The following is a 23742-nucleotide window of genomic DNA, read 5'->3' as shown; positions in this document are numbered from 1 at the left end:
TTACGAGCAAGAACTATGAACTACGATCGAATAATGCTAACGAATGTGATAACTCGTATGTACATATAGCCACGTATATATCCAAGCATATAACAAAACATATTTACAAGCGAACTGCAAAACCAAATCAAAGCAAATCAAAAATCAAAACGAAACGTAACGTAACGAAACAAAGCGTGAAAGAAAAACCTAAAATCAAAAAATCTCTAATCGTAAAATCAAATAAAAACAGGGCAACTCGTGAAAAGGTGGCCTTAGCTTGTGCGACTGAAAAACCAAATCAATTCATCGATTAATGATAACCTATAAGCAATAAGCCGATAATCGAATCAGCGAATAATCGATTTAAGAGCGATACCCCGAAAGAGCGATATCGAAATCGAAACCGATCTCAAACGATCTCAACGCAAGAGGCGGCGGCGGCGATAACAAATATCGATAGCCGATAGACTGTGTCTAAACCACTGCTGGCGGTGTGTGTGTGTGCGCGTGTGTGTGCGGTGCCGCCCACGCCCATCCATCCCCACCCCCGCCAAAAGCAAAGTGATAGAAAATGGTAATTACAAATCAAGCAATTCTAGTTCTCATTTAAACAGATCACCAACCACTCTCCACCCGTTTCCCCCAAAACTATCGAAAGTTTAGAACTTCAGCTCTGCTTCTCTCTTTAAGTACCTAATTAGGGATCTATCGCTTTCTCCCTATCTCTCTATCTATCTCAACAGTCCTGCCCGTTCCTTTTTTACTCTATTTGTCAATCTCTTTCTTTCAAACCACACTTGATCTGCGAATTATTTTGCTTATAATTATTGCAATTGTTTAAGTAAATAACTATACAGTAGTTAATTAGCAAAAAGTGCGCTTTTTGAATTATCGGTTTAGTGTTATCGTTTAAATGGGTAATGATTTTTCATTTTTTTGCCCTAAAACCCAGCATCAGCTAAACTGTTTTTCCGTTACTGTGGTATACTTTGTTTTAGCTTTGTCAACTCTTTCCGTCTCCTTCTGTCCATTTATTTTAATCTATCCGGTATCCTTTTTTAGCGACTTTTTAAAGTGCAGTAGAGCGCGTTTACAGGATTTGAAGTTAACGAACAGATTTACTCAGAACAGAAACAGAACAAATCAGGGGATGCAAATTCAAAAAAACGATAATCGATATTTTATCAATAACGCAGCCGCACCGTGCCCAGAAAAGAAACAAACGTAAAACGATAACCAGAACTTTAACCCGACGATAACAGATTGCTCGCCTGCCACCACAGATTATGCTGTCGACGTCTACGCTAACAATAATATAACTAAAACTTGTAATATAATGAATTAATAACGAAGAAAAAGTTATGAAAAGCTAAAGCTGAATACTAAATCAAATTTAATACAAGATGAATTTTGTATCTGCGCCCAAGACCCACTTGTGTCTCCTTCTCTTTGTTCCTATCTTGATATCTATCTGTCTCTCTTTAGTAACTCTGACACACTCACAAAGTTACAGACACACATACACACGCAGACTTTGTAAAAGTATAGTAAAGTGTTGCGAGTGCCTGGCGATAACCGATAAACAATTACGATAAACAATATGACAACAATAAGCTGGCAAGAAAGCAATCAGCCAAGGTTAACTTTTTCAGTTGATTTTAACTATGATTTTCCACATCTATCAATAACGATGACTATTTATGCGTATGTAATTAAGTAGGTCAACCAAATGCAATCGATAACTGTACCAAAATGCTATCGCAGGGCAGCAGGATGTGCAGAATCCTGTGAAAATCCTGTGAATCCTGAAAACTAGAGATAGCCCTTTAAATAGCTCTATTGCCGCGTATATGGTGTTCTGTGTAAATATATATATTTTGCAAAAAAAAAAAAAAAAAAAAAAACGCGTCCTAAGCCCGAAAGTAACGGATTTAAAAAAGAAAACACATAAAAGCAAACTTGAAATTGAGCAAACTTGAAATTGAGCAAACTTGAAACAATCCTTCTCATGTGGAACTATTATCGCCAAGAACCTAAAACAAACCCCCTTTGTATCTATTTCTCTATTAGCCGATCTCTCCGCCTCTTTCTTTCTCTACTTAACTTTTTCTCTGTGAATCCAGATAGTACCTGTACCCTAAGTCTAGATAAAAAATCTTACCTTACTCGAATTCGAAGAACAACAAAGAAAGTAAAAGTATCCCATAATTCCGAACGAAAATTTGTTGACCTTTCCACACCGCGCACACTCCAAAAAGCTTTTAATTTGAGATGATCTTTGCTCCAGTAACGCCCATAGTCCCCTCACCAGCCCCGTTCTATTTACTACCCCGGTCCCCCAATCAAGTAGTCGCAGCCCCGAAATAACCTTCCTACATTACCGAAAACCAAATCCAAAAACCTCAAATACCCCATAAAAAGAAAAGAACAAATTGCACGTGTCCCGAGCCGAAAACTGTACGCAACAACTCAATCAATTGCAGTATCTTGTGTTCTATAATATGCATACTCGTATCTATATCCATAATGCTACTCGTACTGTACCATCTGTATCATTTGTTGTATTGTTTGCCGGATAACCCCGTAGTAACTTGAGCGTACCGTACACGGAAATGTTTCGATCGGCATATCCCAGCAAGCAAGCAAGCAGTGATAATATCCAACCATATGCGTAACGTATCGTTCTCAACCAATATTCAATAAATATCTCGTATTGCGGCATTTGTGGTATTGTATCCGTATTCGTAATATCAAGTGCAAGCTACATTAACTACCAACTAAGCCAGATATATATCAACGCACATATATGCTCCGAGTTCGCATCAAAAGTAAAAGTAATTTCATTGATTCTTTAGTTTTTTCGTTGGTTTATCTACTTTGTCATTCTGCTATTTTTCTTTTTAGCTGCCAGACACATTTTGTTTTAAGTTTGTTCAGCAACAATTGTATATTAAAGAAGTTCACAAATGTATCCAATTCGAATAGTTGAAGAGCCAAGGCTTATATAACGATGATTTAATATAGACGAGGTTGTATCTATTCAAAAAGTTCTTATCAAGAGCGTATATGAGTGTTGACAAATAATCCAAATATAAGTATGTCGCATTGTGTATGTGTATGCTTGTCTGTATGTGTAATAAATTGTACGTATATATCGGTGTAGACATATATTAAATTGATCTATTTATTTAAATTCAAATCATTTTTTACGATCAATAATTCACCGAGGTAAACCGAGCAAGCGAAGTTTGTTTTTATTTTTTAGTAATCGTAAGCGTGTTGGTTTTCGATTGTGCTATCGTTTGGTTTGTAATCGTTTGTAATTGTGTTTTTTATTTCGATTACCGATAAGCGACCGATGGAATTGTGCCGAGCAGAACAACAACTATCGTATTTTACAATATCTATATATATCTATATCCATCTACTCGTACTCATACTAAATATATCTATAATATACAATACTCAATATCCATACATATATACATATATATATCTATATGCATATCTTTACATACATATACCTCCATATATATATCTATATATCTATCTAAAGGAACAAACAAAAAAATATCAATAAATATTACTCGTAATACCAAAAAGTAGTTGTCGTTGTTGATGTTGTTGAAAATGTGCAATTTTAATTGATTGAAAACGCAAAAAAAAAGTATCAGAGAAGACAAATGTAAACAAACGATTTTTTTGTGTCGAATGCCAAAAAACTGAAGCTGAATACCGAATAACCATAATCAAGTATAAACAAATATCACAACAAAATAGAACAAGTACCGGTTCGAAAGCCAAAAAGTATACAGCAGTATTCTTCTTGGACTGGCATTTTTGCGAACTCTTTGTTTTTGGAACCGTATGAGGAGTACCACCCACTAAAGACAAAGAAGCAGAAGAGAAGAAAACCCAGACCAGAACCGAACCACCCCACATACCAAAAAACCCACCCACCACACCACCCCGAAAAAGTTACCAAAAAATACTAGAAAACCAAAGAAGCATATACTTTTCTTTACTTCTCCATCTCTCTCTTTCTCTATCTGTCTCACTCAAAAATGCTAATTTCAATGTTTTTGTGTGTGTGCGTGTGCTGCGTGCGCTTGTGTGTGTACAATTCAAATGTATTAAATTTGGTTTAACAAAAAGATATCTATATACGATATATATATTAACGAAAACCGATAATCATTACCAAAAGAAGAAAATACCAACTGCTTAAAGGACAGGCAGCATATATGTTGGCAATCGAGCAATTTCTGTGTAGAAATCCGCCTTGTGTCTTTCTCCCTCCCTATATATATACATATACATATATCATTATATATACATATATTTATTTTTATATGTATATATATTATATATGCATATATATTTGCAAATATATATCTTTATCCCACACTCTCTATCTATTTCACGTCTACCCACTGAGCGTTCGCTGCTCTTTGTATTGTCGAATCTCACTCACTCAGTTCAGATGTATCGAGATTTGTTTTTGTTATCATTTTTGAAATTTCGATAAACGAGAATACAAACTATGATCAACTAAACGAAAATGTGTGAAATATGCCCAAAAAAAAGTATCAAAAGCGAAAACCCGAAACCAATGAAAACCCCACAGTTGACATAAACATATCTATACCGTATACTACCAATATACCGCATATATACTAACCAAATCGAAAAACTATTTACTCCAAGCTAAACTATATACTATACTCAAAAATATACCAAACTATCCATATACTTGTGCAACTTGAGCCGCAGAGACAACAAATAAAAAGCACACAGACACAAAGTAGCAAACACCCAGAGTTGACACCTTTTTTAGTATTTGATACCACTGCATAACTAACTGTATGATACTGCGAACACTTATGATATACACATACACCTATGAACTACCCATGTAATATACGATAACTATGTACGTTTAAACTATAAGTAAGCAGCGATCTACCTAAAGAGTTTCCCTTATTTTGCTGCCAATTGCTCACGCTTGACCTTGTTGTTTGCATTTTGTTGGCCAGCCCTGGCAACCCTGGCTTTAAAAAACCCCCGTGGAGCATGCACCTCTATCTATATCTCTTTCTCCCGTCTCTCTGTCTCTCTCCCTCTCCATATCTATTTGGCTCACTCTGAAAGCAATTTTTGTACAAAAAGATAAGCACGTAGAGCTATGTATACTCATGATTTCTTAAGTTTTTTCCGCTTTTGTTGTGGCACGTTGAAAATGTTTGATTTGTATATCAGTAAATTGAGTAACTAGTCTTAAAATGAGACCGCAACCAACCCAAGCGCCCGAAGCCTGGACTTGTGTAAATAAGAGCCTAGCCGCAGGAATATGAATTGAGTTTTACAAACCCATCACAAATGGTTTGACCCACACAACAAAGAACACCTCTTATTTAACACAAACTTGAATAAAATAAAAGCGTTAATACTTTATATACATATACTTATAAATATCTTACTATAATCCCTTGTATTTGTATCTTGCATACGTAAAAGCATCCAGTCTGCCTGCTGACTGAAAAAAGCATAAAAACTAAAATCCCGATAACTGATACCCCCAAATACCCCGAAATACACAAAACAAACAATACACTACCCCAGCCCTCAAAAAAAAAAGCCTGTTGTTAGTTATCACATTTCTAACCATTTTTATTCTTTCAGTTCTCTGTTGATTTCTCTGCTCAATGTTTCCCATGGCCAATTGTTCGTTTAAGTCGCCAATTTAAAGTCAACTCCAATGATGTGTAACCGGGGGGCGGTTTAGGCGGTGGATGGGTAGGGGCGTGGCCCACTGATGTGTATCTGTCCTTGTTGTTTGCTTGTTTATTGCCACCAGCCACCAGCCACCAGGCACTTGGCACTTGGAGCTCAGAGCTCTGGAGCTCCAGCTTCTGAAGACTGAGGGAGCTGGCATCAATTTATTATTGACTGGCTGCAAGAGTTCTTAGACGCATCCTAATGAAGCGTAAGTGGCAAGCACTGCGCCAGGACCCATAACAATAACAAATACGGGGCAGCAAGTACAAATACAAATACAAAGCCAGTGCCAGTGCCTGTGCCAGTGCCTTCTTGGTGTAGAAAAGCTTATTTTTATTGCCCCAAATATATTGCCAATGTTGTTCTAATAGCAGAAACGAGCCGAAGCCACTGAGCTTCGCATTCGCTGTCTACACTGAGAAAAGTTCTATCCCTGTATTCACATGGTTAAATTTCCAGACTTCCAGACACGTTTTTATCAATATCGCTTCAATCGTTCACTTTAGTGATTGTTTCACTGATTTCTGGGCCACCAAATAATTTTGTTCTGTTTGTAAATGTCATGAAGGCGCCTGAGCACCAGAAGTTGTTCTCTCTGTGCACCAGCAGTGGCACTAACAGTCGACAGTCAGTGGCAGTTACCAGGAAGACGGTTTGGGGTCCTTCCGAAAGGGGGCATAAAATTCATTGTTATGGTTCCTGGGCATAAGTCAGTCAAGTCAGTCGGGGGAAGCTGGAGTCTCAGAATTATAGTCTCAGTCTTCTGGCCCTCATTTCGTTAATCAGTCCTGAGTAAGTCAGTCCAGCGCACATGAAACTTATTACACGTGCTACTTACTACTTACTTCTAACATGGGAGTCCAACCCAAAGGGGTGGTGGACATTTGGGGAAGAGGGGAACAACCGTTGCTCATCCACTTGGGCTGAATTCCATTATAACCCAAGGGTGCACTTGCCCAAATTGTGCTGGTCAAAGGATTTTGGACTTCTTGGGGCGGGGGATCGGCGTACAGTGCGTGCCGCGGGTGTAAGTCGAGTTATTGAGGATCTCCAGCACTGGCTGAGAAGTTCAATTTCAACATGATAAGGATATCCATTATCTGAAAAAGAGTACCTTGAAATATGATAATGAGAACTGGAAAGCAAACAATATATTTGCTGTAGAGTAAAGTGATTTAGAAAGATTTGCGTAATAATGAAAGGCACGACAAAAAAGCTCCAAACCAAAGGTTCTAACTGCATGGGACGCACTGTAGCTTTTCCCAGCCCCGGAAAAACCATCCCCTTGGCCCATTTCTGTTTTATGTGTGCGCGCATTTTCCATTTACTTTGCTCGTTTCGATTCCGTTACGTAGACACTTTGGCTTTATGGTTTTCCTTACGTTTACTTTTGATTTACGCCTTCCAAAGATCATCGCTCTGTCTCCACAGCTCACTCCCATCTCTATCTGCCCACTCTCTCCATCTCTTTTCTCTCTCTCTCTCTCTTTCTCTCTCTAAATATATATTTATATATATATTGCCCTCTCTGTCGTTGATATGAGATGTGTTTTTTGTATAGTGTGTGTTTGAACCCGAGTCTAAGCCCTGGAAAGTGCAATAAAACTGTATGAGAAAAAACACCCAGAAATCCAAAAGTAAACGCCTCACTTAAAGATTGAGCTCTGCTAAATCAAATGTAAAAACTCTGCCAATTTGGACCCAACATCACAACAGAACTCACGCCAAACAAACCAAACCAAAAGAAATTTACTTATACTGTGCCAATTGTGATGAACGTAATGCAAAAATCTGCCTCTGCCTCTCACCAAAATCACCACAAAACTACAACAGCAAATATACAATAAAATATTGCAAAATCTTAATGCCAAACAAAATGTTAAGCAATTACCAAAAAAACAAACAGCAAAAACAGCTAAAAGTGAAACACCGCAAAGCACAGGACACGAATAAACACCAAGTCACGATCACCATCACGAGTTCACGAAAGTCACGTTTCACCAAAAGTCACCAATGTCACGAATCAGCATCAAATTAGCAAATGCCGAAACTAAGCTCACACACGCCAGCACACTATGAAAGCCAGTTATCCCGATTTATATTCCCAGTAATCCCGATTCAAAACTGAAAATCTTGGTCTGATTCAAAACATCCTTTTGCCCAGAAGTAGACTACACATTTTGTGGTAATTCATTCTTAAAACCTATTTTTTTAGAAACTAATCGTGTAAGCTATTTTATTTTGAATAATTCAAACCGCTTTCATTTCTCCATTATCATGCATATGATTAAAAACATTTCCAATTGCCTTGGTCTATTTTTATTTAAATAACTATGTTTATAACTATGATTATATAATTATCAGCTAACATACATTTCTATACTGTTTGTCAATCATTACAAATTTTTAACAACGTTTAAATCATAAATATTGAACTATTACGTATTTTTAGTTAAAAACTCGTTTGATTCAATATTTTAATAATAATAATAATAATTTTTTTAATAATAATAATAATTTTTATTTATTAAGGAATAAATCATTATTAAATCACCTTTTATCTTCTCATCTATTTGGTACAAGTCTAAACCTGTAGCCTACTTTTCAGCAAATAATGTATTGTCCACGGAGATTTTGAACATTCCCGAAAACATGATAATCCCCCAAACTCACACTCTGTCTCACAATTCACGCCGCTCTGTCTCTCTCTGTCACGTTAACTCACAATCACTCTGTCTCTATCCGAAAACCCGAACCCTCTCTATCTCTCTTTTAAATCACAATGGAATGGCCAATTAAATCGCCGTCAGCTGCCAAAACTGAAGACCCCTTAATTTTCTATCTCTGTAGCTGTATCTGCATAAGTACACTGAAACTAATGCGATGTCAATTAAATGCCAAAAACTAAAGCAAAAGAAATCGAACTAAAATAAACCTATATAAACCTACTCACTATCTATCTCTCTCTATCTCTCGATCAATCAATCACGGATTCACTTACCCACCCAAAAAACCAAATCAGTCTATCTGTATCTCACGTAAACTCACGACCCCACCTATAAAATATACAAACTGCAAAAAAAAGCAAACGAAAAAAACAAGCGTTACCATAACCAAAACAAATAAAAGCAACTACAAGATAATAAACCACACTCTTTATATTTATATACATGTATGTATCTCTGTCAGCTTTAAGTATCCTATATCGTATATATATTTAACATATATATAACAAGAAAGTAAACCGAAACCAGCAAAGAAATAAACAGCAACCAACAAACAACTCCAAACTCGATACCAACAACTCCAAACTACAAGATACAAATGCCAGACCTTACAGCAACAATAACCAATAAAACAACAACAGAGATCCAACAGAAACAAAGCAAACTATATTCGTACCATAATTATATCATTATATAACTATTAGCTAGCTGTATGCTCTCAGTCCCATATGTAATTGACCTCGTTGCGATTTTGTGTTTCAAAATTACCTAGAGCGAACTGCACCCAGTTGACAACCCAGTACTTGTTATAACTAAATCAAAATTGTAATGCAAAACAAAAAAATAACGAAGAAATGTTAGAGCCAAAATATAATACAACCAGAAAAAAGTATGGCCACCGCCCATATGGAATTCCATATCCACTTGAGCTTATAAGCCATACATAACAGAATATGAAATCTGAAAATATTAAAGCCTAGAACCCAGCTTTGCCGCGCTATCTGTCTATCTCTCTTTGCCACGAACACTATCTATCTCACTCAGTTAATATATACGCCAATATATAATATATGTATCTCTCTCGCTCTATATGTCTGTTTGTCTCACTCTAACTTGTGTATTGTGTTTGATTTTACTTAAAAACTAGATTAAACGTAAACGATTTTCAACCATCTTATATAAGCAGCTCTCGTACATTTTCGCCACATTTAATTAAATTCAATTTAACTCAATTCAATTCAATCTCAAACTCACCTAGATTTTTCACCACGTATAAATACCTAATTAAATTAACATTCAACTACTTACATATATATTCAATTTGTTTCTATATTGTACTCACTCTCACTCGATATCACTCTATCTCTGTTTCGCTCGCTCTCGCGTTCTCAAACACCACACCACCACCACTACCACCAAAGACACCACTAAGCCACCCAACCACTTAACCACCAAGATCACAACTCACCACCAAGTGGCACCACTGATCACTGATCACTTATCACTGATCACTGCAGTATTCAGTATTCACCTCTTAAAGTATGTCTCTCACCACAGCTCACAGCTCACCACAGCTCAGCTCACGAAACTCACCTCGCTAAAGCCGCCACGAACGAACCACCACTCCAAATTTCAATTCAACTGAAACCACTGAACTTAAACCACTCACTTTACCACTCAGCCAATCAATCTGCATTCCAAATCGATTCTTAACCAAATCAATTGTGAACCAAGCATTATCGAAATTTCACAGGTCTCTTCCTCCTAACTCTGTGTTTTCTTTTGATTTGTCAGCCATAGACTAGTCAGTCAGTCAGTCAGTCGAGCGATTACATTTTGATAAATATCGATTAAGTGGTCATCGTTAAAATCCATCTATTAGTTTTCAAATAATTCCAATTCGGTAACAAAATCTGCAGCGAACTTTGATTGGCTAAGCTAAAACCCCCATATGGCGGCCATAATGTGGTCAACGTTTCCTTCTCCAAAAGAAGTTCTCATGTCTATGGATCTGTAAATTATGTATCCAACTAAAATGCAAAAAAAAATCTCAATAATTTGCATTCCCAGCAGTTCAATCACTTTTCTTTTCTCTCACACCCCGCTCTATCTCTTTCTATATATTTCTCATACACATAAAACTTAGTTTTTTGATTTCCTGATTTCTTTGACATTAATACCAGAAAGAAAGAAAAGTTATGTTCAAGCTAGTTGAGGAAGTCGAATCAATTGCTGTGACACCTTACTATACTTACCTGCCATAAGAAAAACAAAAGCCAACCCGAAATGAATTCGAGAATTCTTCCAAAAGCAAATTGTATTTATTTCGCAATAATCCTAACACTTCACAATTCGCCTGCAACTTGATATTATATGCATGCCTCTTCAATCATGAAAATAATAAACATACTCATAGGCAGTAAGCATATAGCTTCAGGTTGCAATCGAATGGGTGCCCCCTATTTATCAATAAGTGAGTTAGCTAATTGTAAGGCCCCTTAAAGCGGAAATGAAATTGCTTATGAAAGTATATAACCAGATACATATATAACCCCATAAGAAAAAGCACGTGAGAGCTGTTCTCTCGATTTCATTCAGATCAGACATGTGGCAAACGTTTTGCGTTCCAGAGATTTGTCGTCTCATCATCCGTTTTCATTTAACTATTTTGGGTTACGTTTTGCGTTTGGACTTATATAACTTAAGCATCTGCCAATACCTCCAATAATAATGCTCTCTCTCTTCGTCCACACCCAAAAACACAAATAAACCAACAAAACATCAAAACAATCTGTCGGTTGATTGAACCACACACAAAACACGATTACCTTCGATAACGCATCGATATCGGACAACAGGTGTCTCATGTCAAAATCGATTCACCTGTTTTTCGCCTGCACACCAACGCAACGGTCATATTACTGATCACATTCTCGATTGCTGTGACGACGCGGCAGTACGTAGGAAATCCCATAGACTGTGTACATACAAGGTGAGCGATCTTTTTAAAGTGCTACGACTATTTCGATGAGCCCGATAACCCAAAATTACCGATTAACGCGATTCTTTCGATTGCAGAGACATTCCCGAAGATGTTCTCAACACATATTGTTGGATACACTCAACGTATACAGTGGTCGATGCGTTTATGAAGAAGCAAGGTTCCGAGGTGCCTTTTCCCGGAGTTCACAATTCACAGGGCCGCGGGCCTCTTACAATAAAGCACACAAAATATTATCAATGGGTAGCGTTTACACTATTTTTTCAGGTAAGTAATGCCAAGGATCGCATCCCCTGTAGAAAGCTTAAAAGCACAGCCCATTTTCCTGTGGTAACGGAACTGTCTAAAAGCTTTTGGAAGCATTGCCTGGGTTGGAAACTATAATAGGCATCTTTCACGCGGTGTTTCATACATATCGCAACCGTAAAACCGTTGGTTTTCGGAAGCTTTTTATATTTAAGTACATAGCATAATTCGCTCGGGCCAAGAGAAATATTACAACAATACCATTTATGATTCAGAGCATATAAATTATTGAATTTATCAAAATTTAATTTTGGAATCGTTTTATATTGTTTCCTTCCCTGCATTTATTTGATAAAAGTTCGGAAAACTTTTACTTAGCTTTTAGCCTTTTGATAAGCTTTAGCAAAGCTTTAAGCTTAGCTGCAGCGAAATCCTGTAGGATGTTTAAAATAGATTTGCTTTGTTATACTGCAAAATGTATTGTCAAATAAGCATACCAAAAAGCTAATTGGTTGTTAGTGTATAGAAAATGCATACAAAAAAAATTTAACCCGTACAGATATAAAGGATATATCATAATGTAAAAAGGAAAGGGAAATGATTAAGATAATAGCAGGCCAGAAGTTATAGCTTCATAGTTTTTTTTATTATATTCCTTTTTAGCAATTCTTTCGAAAGGCCCTGCATTCAGAAATATTATGCAAATGACAGCCACAGAAACAATTAAGTTTTTACTGTTGTAAGAAACTGAAGACAAAATTTGTATAGTGCCATTAAAAATGCGAGTTAAACTTCATAAAAGCCAAGTCTATGCAAGTCCATTGCGTAATTTAAACTTATAGGGTAACTAAGATTCTGGTTAACAAATACAGTTCATATGTACATACTTCAGTGATCACAGTAGCAATTATGTTACCTTTCAACTTGGGCATTTTATAATTTTTTTCAATTTTCGAACCTAAATTTAGTATACTCAGATCCATAGAAGGCAATAAATATTCAAATCACAGGAGTGTTTACCAAGTAAAGGTCTATAGTACTAATAGATGGAGTGCAACACCATTTTAAAATCTCTCTATTAGCATTTCTCTTTAGAAAGGGCGTACTGCATTACACACAAGGCTCGCGTACCGATATCAATGTCCAAAATATGTAGTATTAGCCCTCGGTTTTGGCCAAGAGCATGGGGCAGCCGGAGGAACCCGTCTAGCCGCTCCCTGGGGAGATGCGGAACTGGTGGTCACCGCACCGCTGAAGCACAACAATGACCTTTCGCACTTTTCGAGGCGTTGTCTCTTTTGTGTCGCCGTAATGCCGAAGGATCGGGTGTGTGATGCATTAATGCGTCGCAGACGCTGCAGTTGCTGCAGTTGCTCCCCGCCCATGATGCATGTGGCACGTTGCACGTTGCACGCTGCAAGTTGCAGTGGGGCAGCGATGTGGCCGCTGCACCGGAAAAAGATGCAGGAACTATTTTGGGACGCCTCGCTTTCTCCAGTTCTTCCAGCTCGGTGCGCTGTGTTATTATATTTGGTCTGCGCTATTTTTGTTAAAAACAGAAAAAAGCACTGAATGCAATCGCTTGACCCCGTTTAAACCCCAACCAAACCGATGGGTGGAGCCCCGTATTCTGCCTCCCCCCAACTTTCCGAACTTCCCCCAATGCGGGAACGCGAACGTCTTTTATCAATTTTATGCGCAGTGTGCTTGATATTTCCATTAATTTTATTTATTTACGCCACCGTCCTGCTGGGCGAGCGGGTGCTGAAAAAATTATAATTTATGTTGCGAGTGTGGCTCGAGGGGGGAGGATGCCGCCCGCGTTTTCTCCACCTGTCTCCCCTGGGGAATACCCAAATAAAATAGAAGAAATTAACAAGCGGCGCATAGAGAAGCTCGTTAAAGCGTTTTTGATATCCAATCTAACAAATCATATTTCTTTCCGATCGCAACAAGAACTGACGCAACCATTTGACATCGCTCATAAAACCGAGTGTGCGGTTCGCTGTCGATCATAAAATCATCCGGATCGCGATGAAGGTCGGGGAGGTGCAGAAAGGGGGTTCCAAAGGGGCGACTGGCCAACAAACCATCGAGCAGTCCATCAAAGTGCTTGTCGGAAACGAGAAACTACATAAAAGCTCCCAAACTCAGATCTGCCCAATAACCACAAGTTTTATGGGATAACGATTCTATATAGTATATGGCCATAAGAACATCTGAATTCGCTTGACTTTATTTTACACAGAAACGAAAAGAATGGTTTTTGAGGAACTGTTTTCTGAAACTACTGCTCAGAGATGGAATTGAAATGGATTTTACCTGCACAATACTTTTGCCTACCAAAAACCCCTGAGAGCCGAAGGCACATTCCCAAGTCCAAGACATAATTAACATTTATGTTTCTTCGCCTTCGCCAGCCGCCTCCCTTCGCTTTTAATGCATCATTTGGCGCTGGGCCCAATAGCGGGAAATCGGAAAAGTAGCCATGCATTTCCCAGCCGGGTAATGTTTTTCTGGTGCATTAATGAGGGAAAGCAAGGCTTTTTCCGGACATTGTCTACGCCGCGTCAATGTCTGCCAGAATCCCCGGAAACCAGGGCCAACAAAACATAGCCTAATGGCCGAATTATGCAGAGGGATCCGCCATTGTCTCAAGGCGGACAATTTTTTCGGAACTGAGTATGCCAGGCGACTCACGTAGTGTCTCAAACCAATTGAATTTTGATGGCCAGCCTCCACTCCAGTTGCCATTCTCAATTTCGAGGCCTGCCTCCGCTCATTTTTGTGGCGACTGTGGCAGCTGCCGAGTGAGAGATACAAGCGCAGAACGGGATTCGGATACAGATACTGCCACAGTGGAGGAGCCAGTAATAGGATCGAAGCGCATTCCGATTCCAAATAAAGTGTTCCAAAAAAGATTCAGTACAAACGACACATTCACCCAATATATACTAAGAAAACATTTTAAAAGAATTAAAATGAAGTGAATACAAAAAACGCACATTTGTCCTATTATTTTGGCCAGCTGTGTGCCAAGGCAGCTGGTCGCGATGGGACAACTTAATCAAATCGACCAGCGGATATGTCAGACAGTTTTTATGTCCACCACTCCAGCTGCGCTCGTCCTCATAAAACTCCAATTGATATGCTCCGCATGATGTCTAGGCGCAGGAATCAAAATACGAATAAATCCCGACTCCGGCCTCTCGCCACGTCACATGTCCTGCCACAGGACAAAGGGCTTCGGCCGCCTGATTGCAGCAATAATGAGCGGAAATCACAACAATGCAAAGCGGAACCCTTCACTCGCACACTGTGCGAAAATAACACGATGTTGGCGAAAAATCTATAATATGCATGTGGTCTCCTAAATGCACGATACCATAAAAACCCATTGCAATTTACTGAACCAACATATTACTTAATAAATTAAAGGTTTAAAGAATTAAGAGAGCTGCAGAAAATAACAGAATTTTTTTTTTAATTAAGCGAAAACGCATATAAATAACCGAAAATACATTTAATTGCACAAGTGACTATCGATCCTCGTGATATATATATACACGGTTTAGCAAGCAGATGCTAATGGATGTGCATCTGATTTCTCGCGGTGTATTTTTGCAATCCCTTTCCGCAATGAGCTTGCAGCTCGAAGTCACACTCCTTATGATGTCGCATCAAATCATTAGATATAGGGTCTTCGTAGGGTTGTCGCTGTCGTCGTTTTCGTTGTCACTCGGATTCTGCTTTCTCCTCCGCACTCCGCACTCCTTTCTCCTTTCTCCGTTCTCCGTTCTTAACTCCCCTTTCTCCGCCTCGCTGTCGCTTTCGCTGTCATTCGCGAGCGTGCGAGAAATAAATACGAATATGTAAATAGTTTGCCCAAATGCACAGTGGTCTGATGCTGTTCTTTTCTTCCGAAATTTTATTGAACATATTTTACAACGCGAAAAGCTAGGACAATATTAAATAAAACCGAGAAAGCCTATCTACATCAGTACAAAGGGGAATTTGTTAAAGGAAGTGATCTTGATAGACACAAAGTCGCAAATTATATGTTTCGAAACTAAAATTATGCAACACATTTGTAGTAAATACAATTAAATATTCCTAAGATGTTGGCCCACCAATGTTTTGATGCCTTAACTCGAAGAAGGGCAAGGGATTCGAATGGAAGTGGGAAGGGTGTGCTCAGGCCTTTTGTTTTAGGCATTGGGCTGGCCGCAGATTGTTGCAACTACTATTGTTGTTTACGACCGGCGAGTGCAGCTCCTGATTTCTCTTCTGCCACCCCCTCCGCACCCCTCCCTTGCGAGACCCTATTCCCCCACTCACCACTCGCCACTCGGCTCTCGTTTTCCCCCGCCGGAAGTGTGCGTGTCTCGCGAGCAGGGAACGTGTTGCTGCCGCCCAAAAATTGTTGGCAGCACAGAGATCTGCTCTCTGGCTTTTCCCAGCTCTCTGTCTGGATTTCCCTCTTATGCTCTCTCTCTCTGCCCATCAGCTGTGGGCAGGCCATTTTCCGAGTGGCTTTTCTTGGCCAGTGCCCGCCAGTGTCTGTTGCGTTGGCAAAGTGAACGTGCGCGTCTTTTCCTGCTCCTGCTGCTCCAAAATCCGCAGTCTTTCCGTCTGAACTGATCTCGAGAAAAAGTCCGGACAGAAAACGTGTGAAGCCGGGGAAAAGGCGTATTTCGATTTATTTTCCGTAACCCATCGCAAAACCCATCGAAGTTTTATTTTTTAACTGTGAGCGATCGAAAAATGTGAGGTTGAGGTGCCCAGAGTCACCCGATAAAAGCGTCGACCATGTCGGACACGTGACCCGCGCTTGTCCCGCGCGATGAAACCGATAACACGCGCCGACTTAGCCGATTAAGCCGATAACAGCGATAGCGTCGATAGCCCAAGCCCAAGCCTGGCGACGAGTGTGAGACTTCAATTCAAGCAAATATTGTGCAAACAAACACCCAGCGTTTTCTATATTTTCACAACACCCACGAAAGATCATTGACTGCATTGCGGGATCATAACATATAACATAGGAAGCCACATGCCCGCAGAATCAGAAATTATATTTATATATACACGTATATATAGTATTGTAGGGGCTGTGTGCAGGCCACCGCTTGATCATAATTAACTCTTACAAAGTAAATAAACCAACTGCGAATTCGGGGGCCATGTGTTGCCCCCGAAACCGAAAACCAAAAACCGAAAACCAAAAACCAAAAACCGAAAACCAACAGGCGATCCACAAAATTTTACAATTACCATTCGACACGATTGTCCAAAAGCCCAACAGCAAACCGAAAAACACAACAAAAGCACAATTTTTATTTTTCATTTTATTTTTATATTTTATGTGAGTTTGTTGTCGTCTCATATCATTCGCACATAGTTGGATATGAAACATAACGTTCTGGCTCATTGTTTATTTAAGTAACTTTTGCTTTAGTTTAGTTAAACATTTAGTTTCTTGCATCGGATTGATTCATGCCGGAAAATTGAATGGACGGTTGAGGGTTTGTTTTTAAAAAACGGGAAATCGACTGAGTTTAAACACAAAGTGGTTTAACTTGTCATATTGCTGCTCCTGGGTAACAGTTTAAATTTTAAGGTCAGTTTTAATTAGTAATAAAGCAGGCCAGTGAATTCGCAATACAACTTTAATATTACAATGAATAGAAAGTATTTGCGAGTATTTTAAGAAGGCTGCCAGTAGAATTGAACGAAGTCTTAATTATTTCACATTATTAAAATATTTAAAATTTCGATGGAAAAGTCTACATGGTCTTCATATTTAGTTTCCAAAATGTTTGGCCAGTTTTACCGATCGCTGCAGGCATTTTGTAAAAATTAAAAATTGAGAAATATTGAAACCATGGATTTTTGATAACCCTAATCCCTTCAGTCAACTATAAGAACATGGTGTTAAGAAAGCATAAGACAGGGATTTTCAATGTCTTTTCACTGAAAGACTCTTTAAGCCGCATCAGCTGCCTATAAATGTATAAATAATTATGAAATATTTCCACAATTCGAACTTCTTTGGCCACCTCAATCGTATTGACTCAGAAAACATTGAAATCAATTCGGTTCCATTTCGGATTCTGATGCTCGTCGACTTCAAAGTGTGCTGGCCGCTTTTGATCGGGGGAATATATGTTTTTGTTAGCATTCTCCATTGGTTGCATTCGAAAGTGAACTCAAATCGAGCCGATCGGCTGTTGTTCAATTTTACGAGTACCATATCCCGGCGGAAAATGTTCTTCGAGCGTATTTTATTTTCGTTTCTTTTGTTTTTGGACGAGGGAAAATCCCAATTAGTCACCTCCCTTGTTTCAAGGAATTCCGTGTCTCACATTCATATTTTGTCCACATTATAATGATGGGCACGCGCTGTGGGGAAAAACAGATGAGAAGTCACAGATTTTTGGTAGTCGCTCAGTTTTATCTCCGACCCCCATTATCTTTGCAGCATTTCTGGCATATTTCACAATGCCGAGCAACGAAATAGTTTCGTTGAAATGTCAAGTGCAGGCAGGAAGCCCAAACAGGTCGATGGGGAGATATCTGCTGTGTGTTTTATAAACAAATCGGAGATCGGCCTGAACTCTGCTGGATTACGAAATAGATTAACGATGCTCTCGCCTTGGGCTATATCCCCCGATCCAATCCGATCTGATACGATCCGGGGCGGATTCTTAGACTGCCGCTGGTCAGCCTTCGCCTTTGACTTTGCTGGCCACGTGTGCGTATACGCAATTTTCCCGGTGTGTGCGTGGACTTTTCTGTTTTGAGTACACAGCAGAAAATATAGTCTAATTAATTAAATATTTCAGTGCATAGTATTAAACTATCAATCTAATCTAATTACTATGTTAGCACTTTTACATATGATTTTATTGATATTTAGTTAGGCATTTCTGTAGTAATTTAAAGTTTATAGTTATTTAAAGACTTTAATGACTAACTTTTTTCGTGTGTACTCAAATTAGTTTTTCGCTTTTAGCTTTTTGCTATCGCTGTTGTTTTGATTTTATTATCGGCAGCTCGGCGGGAAAGTTTGTTTATAAACATTGCAATTTTAAAATTTACAGTTCATTTGGAAACTGTTGTTCTCCAGTTTTTGGTCTTCCATTTTTCCCCTACGTCAGTCAGCATAAGTTTATTAACATATGCGAAGGAGGGGGTGATGCCACATTTTATTTATATTCTCGAATAGTTTTTATTTGTTTTGTTTCTTTGCGCAATTTGCAATGGTATTTAAGCCTAAAAAAAAAAATATTTAAACATCGTGAAGAGTGCTAGCAATTGATTTCCCATATAGTTTATTTTAGACATTATTTTAGACTAAAACACACATTATAATTATATTAAACGTGAGCCAGAAATAAGTGTATATGTAAACAATTAGGAGGTAAAAAAATTTTTAAATCAGAACTAAGTAGTCTGAGTAACCATTTCAAAATGATTGATCAATGAGCATAGCACATGCGATCTCAGAAAACACTGTTTCCACTTAATAAACGAATCTCGATAAGTCCCACAATGCATGCAGTGAGCTTTGTGAAAATATTGAAGTAAAAGCGCGAAAAATAGTGAAATCAACATTGTCATCTCATGCCAGAAGTTACCATTAAAAAAGACCAAGCTCAGAAAAATCACAAAAAAAAGTGTCAATGTAAAACTGCGGGTTGAGAATACCGGAGAGCGGAGGAACGAACCCGAAGATGCCCAGCTCTGTGACAGTCACATCCACTACAACGAACACGTCGCAACACGAAGCATTGGAAAGCCAGACGCACCACCTGCACCACCAGCACCACCCGCACCACCGGAACCACCAGCAGCCGCGCTTCCGGTTCCGGTTCGAGTCCCGATTAGCCGATGCGTCGATAATGGGCCTGCCGCGCAAAAGAAAGCAGAGCCAGGAATCGGTAGCACAGTCGGTCGATAGCCACACGATACTCTGATATTCTGACACTGATACTATCGAAAGGCAACGCTAACCAATCGATAAACAACGAACGATAAAAGCAAGAAGAGAGGCCAGAGAGAATCATCGCCGATCTTGCCAGCTTTCGCTGTCGACAAACCATGTTAGATATATTTCGTGGATTGAAAAACCTTGTAAAGGTCAGTCACGTTAAAACCGATTCGATAGTATTCCGCCTGCACTACTCAATAACTGTGATGATTCTGATGTCATTCTCGCTAATTATAACCACACGCCAGTACGTTGGCAATCCGATCGATTGTGTGCACACCAAAGATATTCCAGAGGATGTGCTCAACACGTACTGCTGGATCCAGTCCACCTACACGCTCAAGAGCCTCTTCCTGAAGAAGCAGGGCGTCTCGGTTCCATACCCGGGCATCGGCAACTCCGACGGTGATCCGGCGGACAAAAAGCACTACAAGTACTACCAGTGGGTCTGCTTCTGCCTCTTCTTTCAGGTATTACAAGGTTGTGTCTCCGGACCATTTGAAGCAATGATTATTTTTAAAATACCGATTAAATATCGATTGAAACACCGACAGTCGATTCTGTGTTTGTGGCCAATTAAGTTCCAAAGAAGGAACGCGGCACCATTCTTTCCAGCAATAATCATAATTAGTTTGACACTTGTATTTATTATCAATAGCTACCAGTAACTATCCATACCATTCCAAAAGACAACCCATAACCATGCAAACCTTTCATATCGTATTATTATATCGTTGTGTACTTGAACTATCTAATAAACTCGTAAAGGGGATTTACTCATATCACTTATCAACTATAAAAGCAAGTAACTTGGATGCAACCGAATTCACTTCCGTCCCATTTAGAGCATCTCTCTGAAAGTGTTTTTCAAGATATTCAAATGCCAAACGAAAAGGTAATGAATGTCTTTTGACCAATGAAAGCAAATCAAGCAAATGTGCTTTTTTAAGGCAACATTAATTAAAATTCGACGCCATAACTCATCCCCTAAAAGGCTACGCCTGCGCAGCGATTAAGCCAGAAAAAGTCGACCGAGAAATCGGCCATAGATCAGTGGATCGTTATGTTTGGGGGCGTTGAATGATTTGATGGATTAAGTAATTAAGCGATTTTTCGCCGACTGAGCGCACCATTGGGATACATCGCCATACATTCATACATACATTCAATATCCAAATATTTGTTCCACTTTTTTCCGATTTTTCGATTTTTCGATTTTCCGATTTTCTTTTTTTCTATTTTCTTTTGCGGTTTTGGCCTTTTGTGAGCCAAATGAAATTGTTTAAGTATATCGTGTGTGCTTTGTTATTGCTGCTGCTGAATGGGCTGGCCTTGTATCGCTGCGAGTATCCTAAAGATAGTTCGATCTGTGACGTAGGCGATGTCAGGCAGAGACGGGTATACTGGGCGAGAAAGAGAGCGGGCGAGAGAGAGAGAGAGAGACAGAGCGATTGATTGATCGGCAATCGATGGGATGAAAAATGAGCTGGGGCGCTAGAAACAAATTTATTTGGGGGAAGTAAAGTACGTGGAATAAATAAATGCATTAGCCTGAAGAAACTTTCTCACCCTCAACCTTAGTATTAGGAATTTTTTAATTAAATCATAAAAGTTCATAAATCGAAATATGAACTGAAACTGAACTGAACAGAAATATATTTAAAAGTATTAAATGAATTTACCATTCTGATACGCTAGAGAATGAAACTATGAACATTTCCCCATTCAAATTTTCTCCAAGCGGTAGGCAGTGAAATTAATGCAAAGGGGTTTTGGCAGCCCAGACATCAGTTCCCAGTCGGAATCTACATAAAACGACAGTGTGTGTTTTTGAGTTCACTACAAAACGATTTAAGCAAAGCTGAAAAAATGAATTTCTTCAAAAAATTACGCAACCGTCTGGTACCTTACCGCGTCCCGGTGAATGGTACTCGCAGGAACAACCGTCAAGTACGCCAGAATACGGTAGCAGAAGTACGTGGCAACTCTCGTCAGGCCGCGACTGTGGCTGATGCTGTGAATGAGTTTGCAATTCTGAGTGAGTCTGTGGCTGAGGCTGTGACTCAGCCTGTGACTCTGGCTGAGGCTGCGACTGTGGCTGAGGCTGTGACTGTGGCTGAGGCTGTGACTGTGGCTGAGGCTGTGACTGTGGCTGAGGCTGTGACTGTGGCTGAGGCTGTGACTGTGGCTGAGGCTGTGACTGTGGCTGAGGCTGCGACTGTGGCTGAGGCTGTGACTGAGGCTACAGCGGCTACTGCGGCTGAGGTCGAGACTGTGGCTGTGGCTACTGTGGCTGAGGTCGAGACTGTGGCTATGGCTGTGGACAAGACTGAGGAAAAGCCGGAGACTGTGGCTGAGGCTGAAGCTGTGGCTGTGACTGAGGCTGAAGCTGTGACTGAGGCTGGAGCTGTGGCTGAGGCTGAAGCTGTGACTGAGGCTGTGACTGAGGCTGAGGCTAAGGCTGATACTAAGGCTGATACTGAGGGTGAGCCTGTGACTGAAGTTCAGGTTGGGCCCGAATCTGAGGCTGTGGCTGATGGAAGAGATGCTGCCCCTGCAGCAGGTGAAGCTAACGAAGTGATTGATGTGGAGTTGGTAGCCGGCACTTTGAATTCTTCTGACCCAACTCCCACCACTAACCCGTAATTGGACGATCTACTGAGGACAAGCACACACCAAACGTAATTAAAAAAATGTTCTATAGATCCGTCCATCATAATAATTCCTCGCCACCTGATATATTCTCAGACTGTCACCGTTAATTGCTCACACCGCTTAAAGGAGATTGATTGTGTCATAGATGCCCCTCCGCCCCCCCCACATTTTCCACATCACACCACGGAGCAAATCGGTGACGTCGCCGCCCATATGGCGTATATGTATATATATAGATCGAGTCGCATACATACATATTTATATAGAGAGTCTATGATTACACAATAAGTCTTACCGCTAACAATGTACAAATATTAAATGTGTATTTTTATCACACTTGGTCGGGCGGGGAAATCGGGGGAGCTTTTCTCGGTTAGTGTCACAGAGCGATTATAGAGACGTTCTAGTCACCCAAATTCCTATAAATACATTTATCATGGTATTCTCCCTGCTTAATGACGCGAAGACGCGTTTCTATAATTTACACTTTCCCCCAATATGCGTTGCACGATTTATTAATAACGGAAAACAAAACGAGAAATTCAAAATGGGAAATCGAAAATAATGCCGGCTTTCGTGGATCATTGATTTTGATTTGGAGAGGGTATTTACAAACGAGCAGCATATTCTAATGTTACAAAAGTAAGTGGAAATTGTAGCTATTACTTAGAATTCTAACATAAAAGCAGGCAGTTAGGTTAACAACACCTGACCCAATTACCATTACTTCCCCGTTATTGTATAGTAGATCTCGTGGATAGATCGTCATTGGCTCGGACAATGCCGCCATAAAAACTAAAAGACCTGCACCCATCAATTTCCTTTCAATCGATCCGGTCTTTTCCTCCGATATGTCAAGAATTGGCATTTCTTCTTCCTCGCCACTATACGAGTATAGCCTCTCGTCCGACTTTCCCCGCCATTCCTTCCATATTTCTGCGCCCGGCATGTCTAGATATTTATTGAAAAGGCGCAGACAAACATAAAAGTGAAATAATATTTCTGGCCAGATGCCAGGGAATTGCTGAAACAAAAAGCTATGGATATGCCAGTGGGAATCGGGAAAGGGTATCGGGAATTGTGACTCCAGTCTCGGGACTCGGGAACTGGGAATCTTAGGGAATATGGCCAAAGGTTCTTGGGGTGGGAGCTGTTTATATTTGACTTATATGCGTGTATTTTTGGCCTCCCCTCGAGTTTCGAAGATATAAGGCAGAGGCGTCGCTTGGGGGAGTGACATTTCGGATCAGAAGGGATCAGATACTTCCTCAGTCGAATAAACGAGTTTGTGTTTTCAGCATTCTAAGGATAATATATGTTTCGATTTCAGCATTAGCACATTGAAACTTTTAAAAGTGACA

The 23742-nt window shown here is 39.6% G+C and overlaps 2 protein-coding genes across 4 annotated transcripts in view; both read left to right on the top strand.

Moving 5' to 3' along the window:
• The window catches only part of LOC6526113 (innexin shaking-B), a 62644-nt gene that overhangs the window by 23692 nt on the left and 15210 nt on the right, over positions 1-23742 (top strand). The window contains exons 3-4 of one of the 3 annotated variants that reach the window (XM_039377568.2): positions 11345-11478; positions 11565-11754. In XM_039377568.2, the coding sequence (XP_039233502.1) occupies positions 11345-11478; positions 11565-11754 (324 nt within the window). Of the gene's footprint in view, positions 1-11344; positions 11479-11564; positions 11755-16306; positions 16664-19366; positions 20197-23742 lie in introns of those variants that run through there. The other 2 variants (XM_002101894.4, XM_039377569.2) reach the window with 2 other exon arrangements.
• LOC26536216 (uncharacterized abhydrolase domain-containing protein DDB_G0269086-like) lies at positions 21505-22700 on the top strand. Its single transcript, XM_039377570.2, has 2 exons — positions 21505-22407; positions 22475-22700. The coding sequence occupies exon 1, from the start codon at positions 21596-21598 to the stop codon at positions 22370-22372; it is 777 nt and encodes a 258-aa protein (XP_039233504.1). The 5' UTR covers positions 21505-21595; the 3' UTR covers positions 22373-22407; positions 22475-22700.

Source organism: Drosophila yakuba, chromosome X, assembly GCF_016746365.2.
Source record: "Drosophila yakuba strain Tai18E2 chromosome X, Prin_Dyak_Tai18E2_2.1, whole genome shotgun sequence".
NCBI lineage: Eukaryota > Metazoa > Arthropoda > Insecta > Diptera > Drosophilidae > Drosophila > Drosophila yakuba.
Note: the sequence above shows the minus strand (reverse complement) of the source record. Positions and strands in the feature narration are given on the sequence as shown.

What these genes read in the sequence shown, in the direction of transcription:
- LOC26536216 (XM_039377570.2), top strand. Translation starts at nt 21,596, where the DNA reads ATGAATTTCTTCAAAAAATTACGCAACCGTCTGGTACCTTACCGCGTC.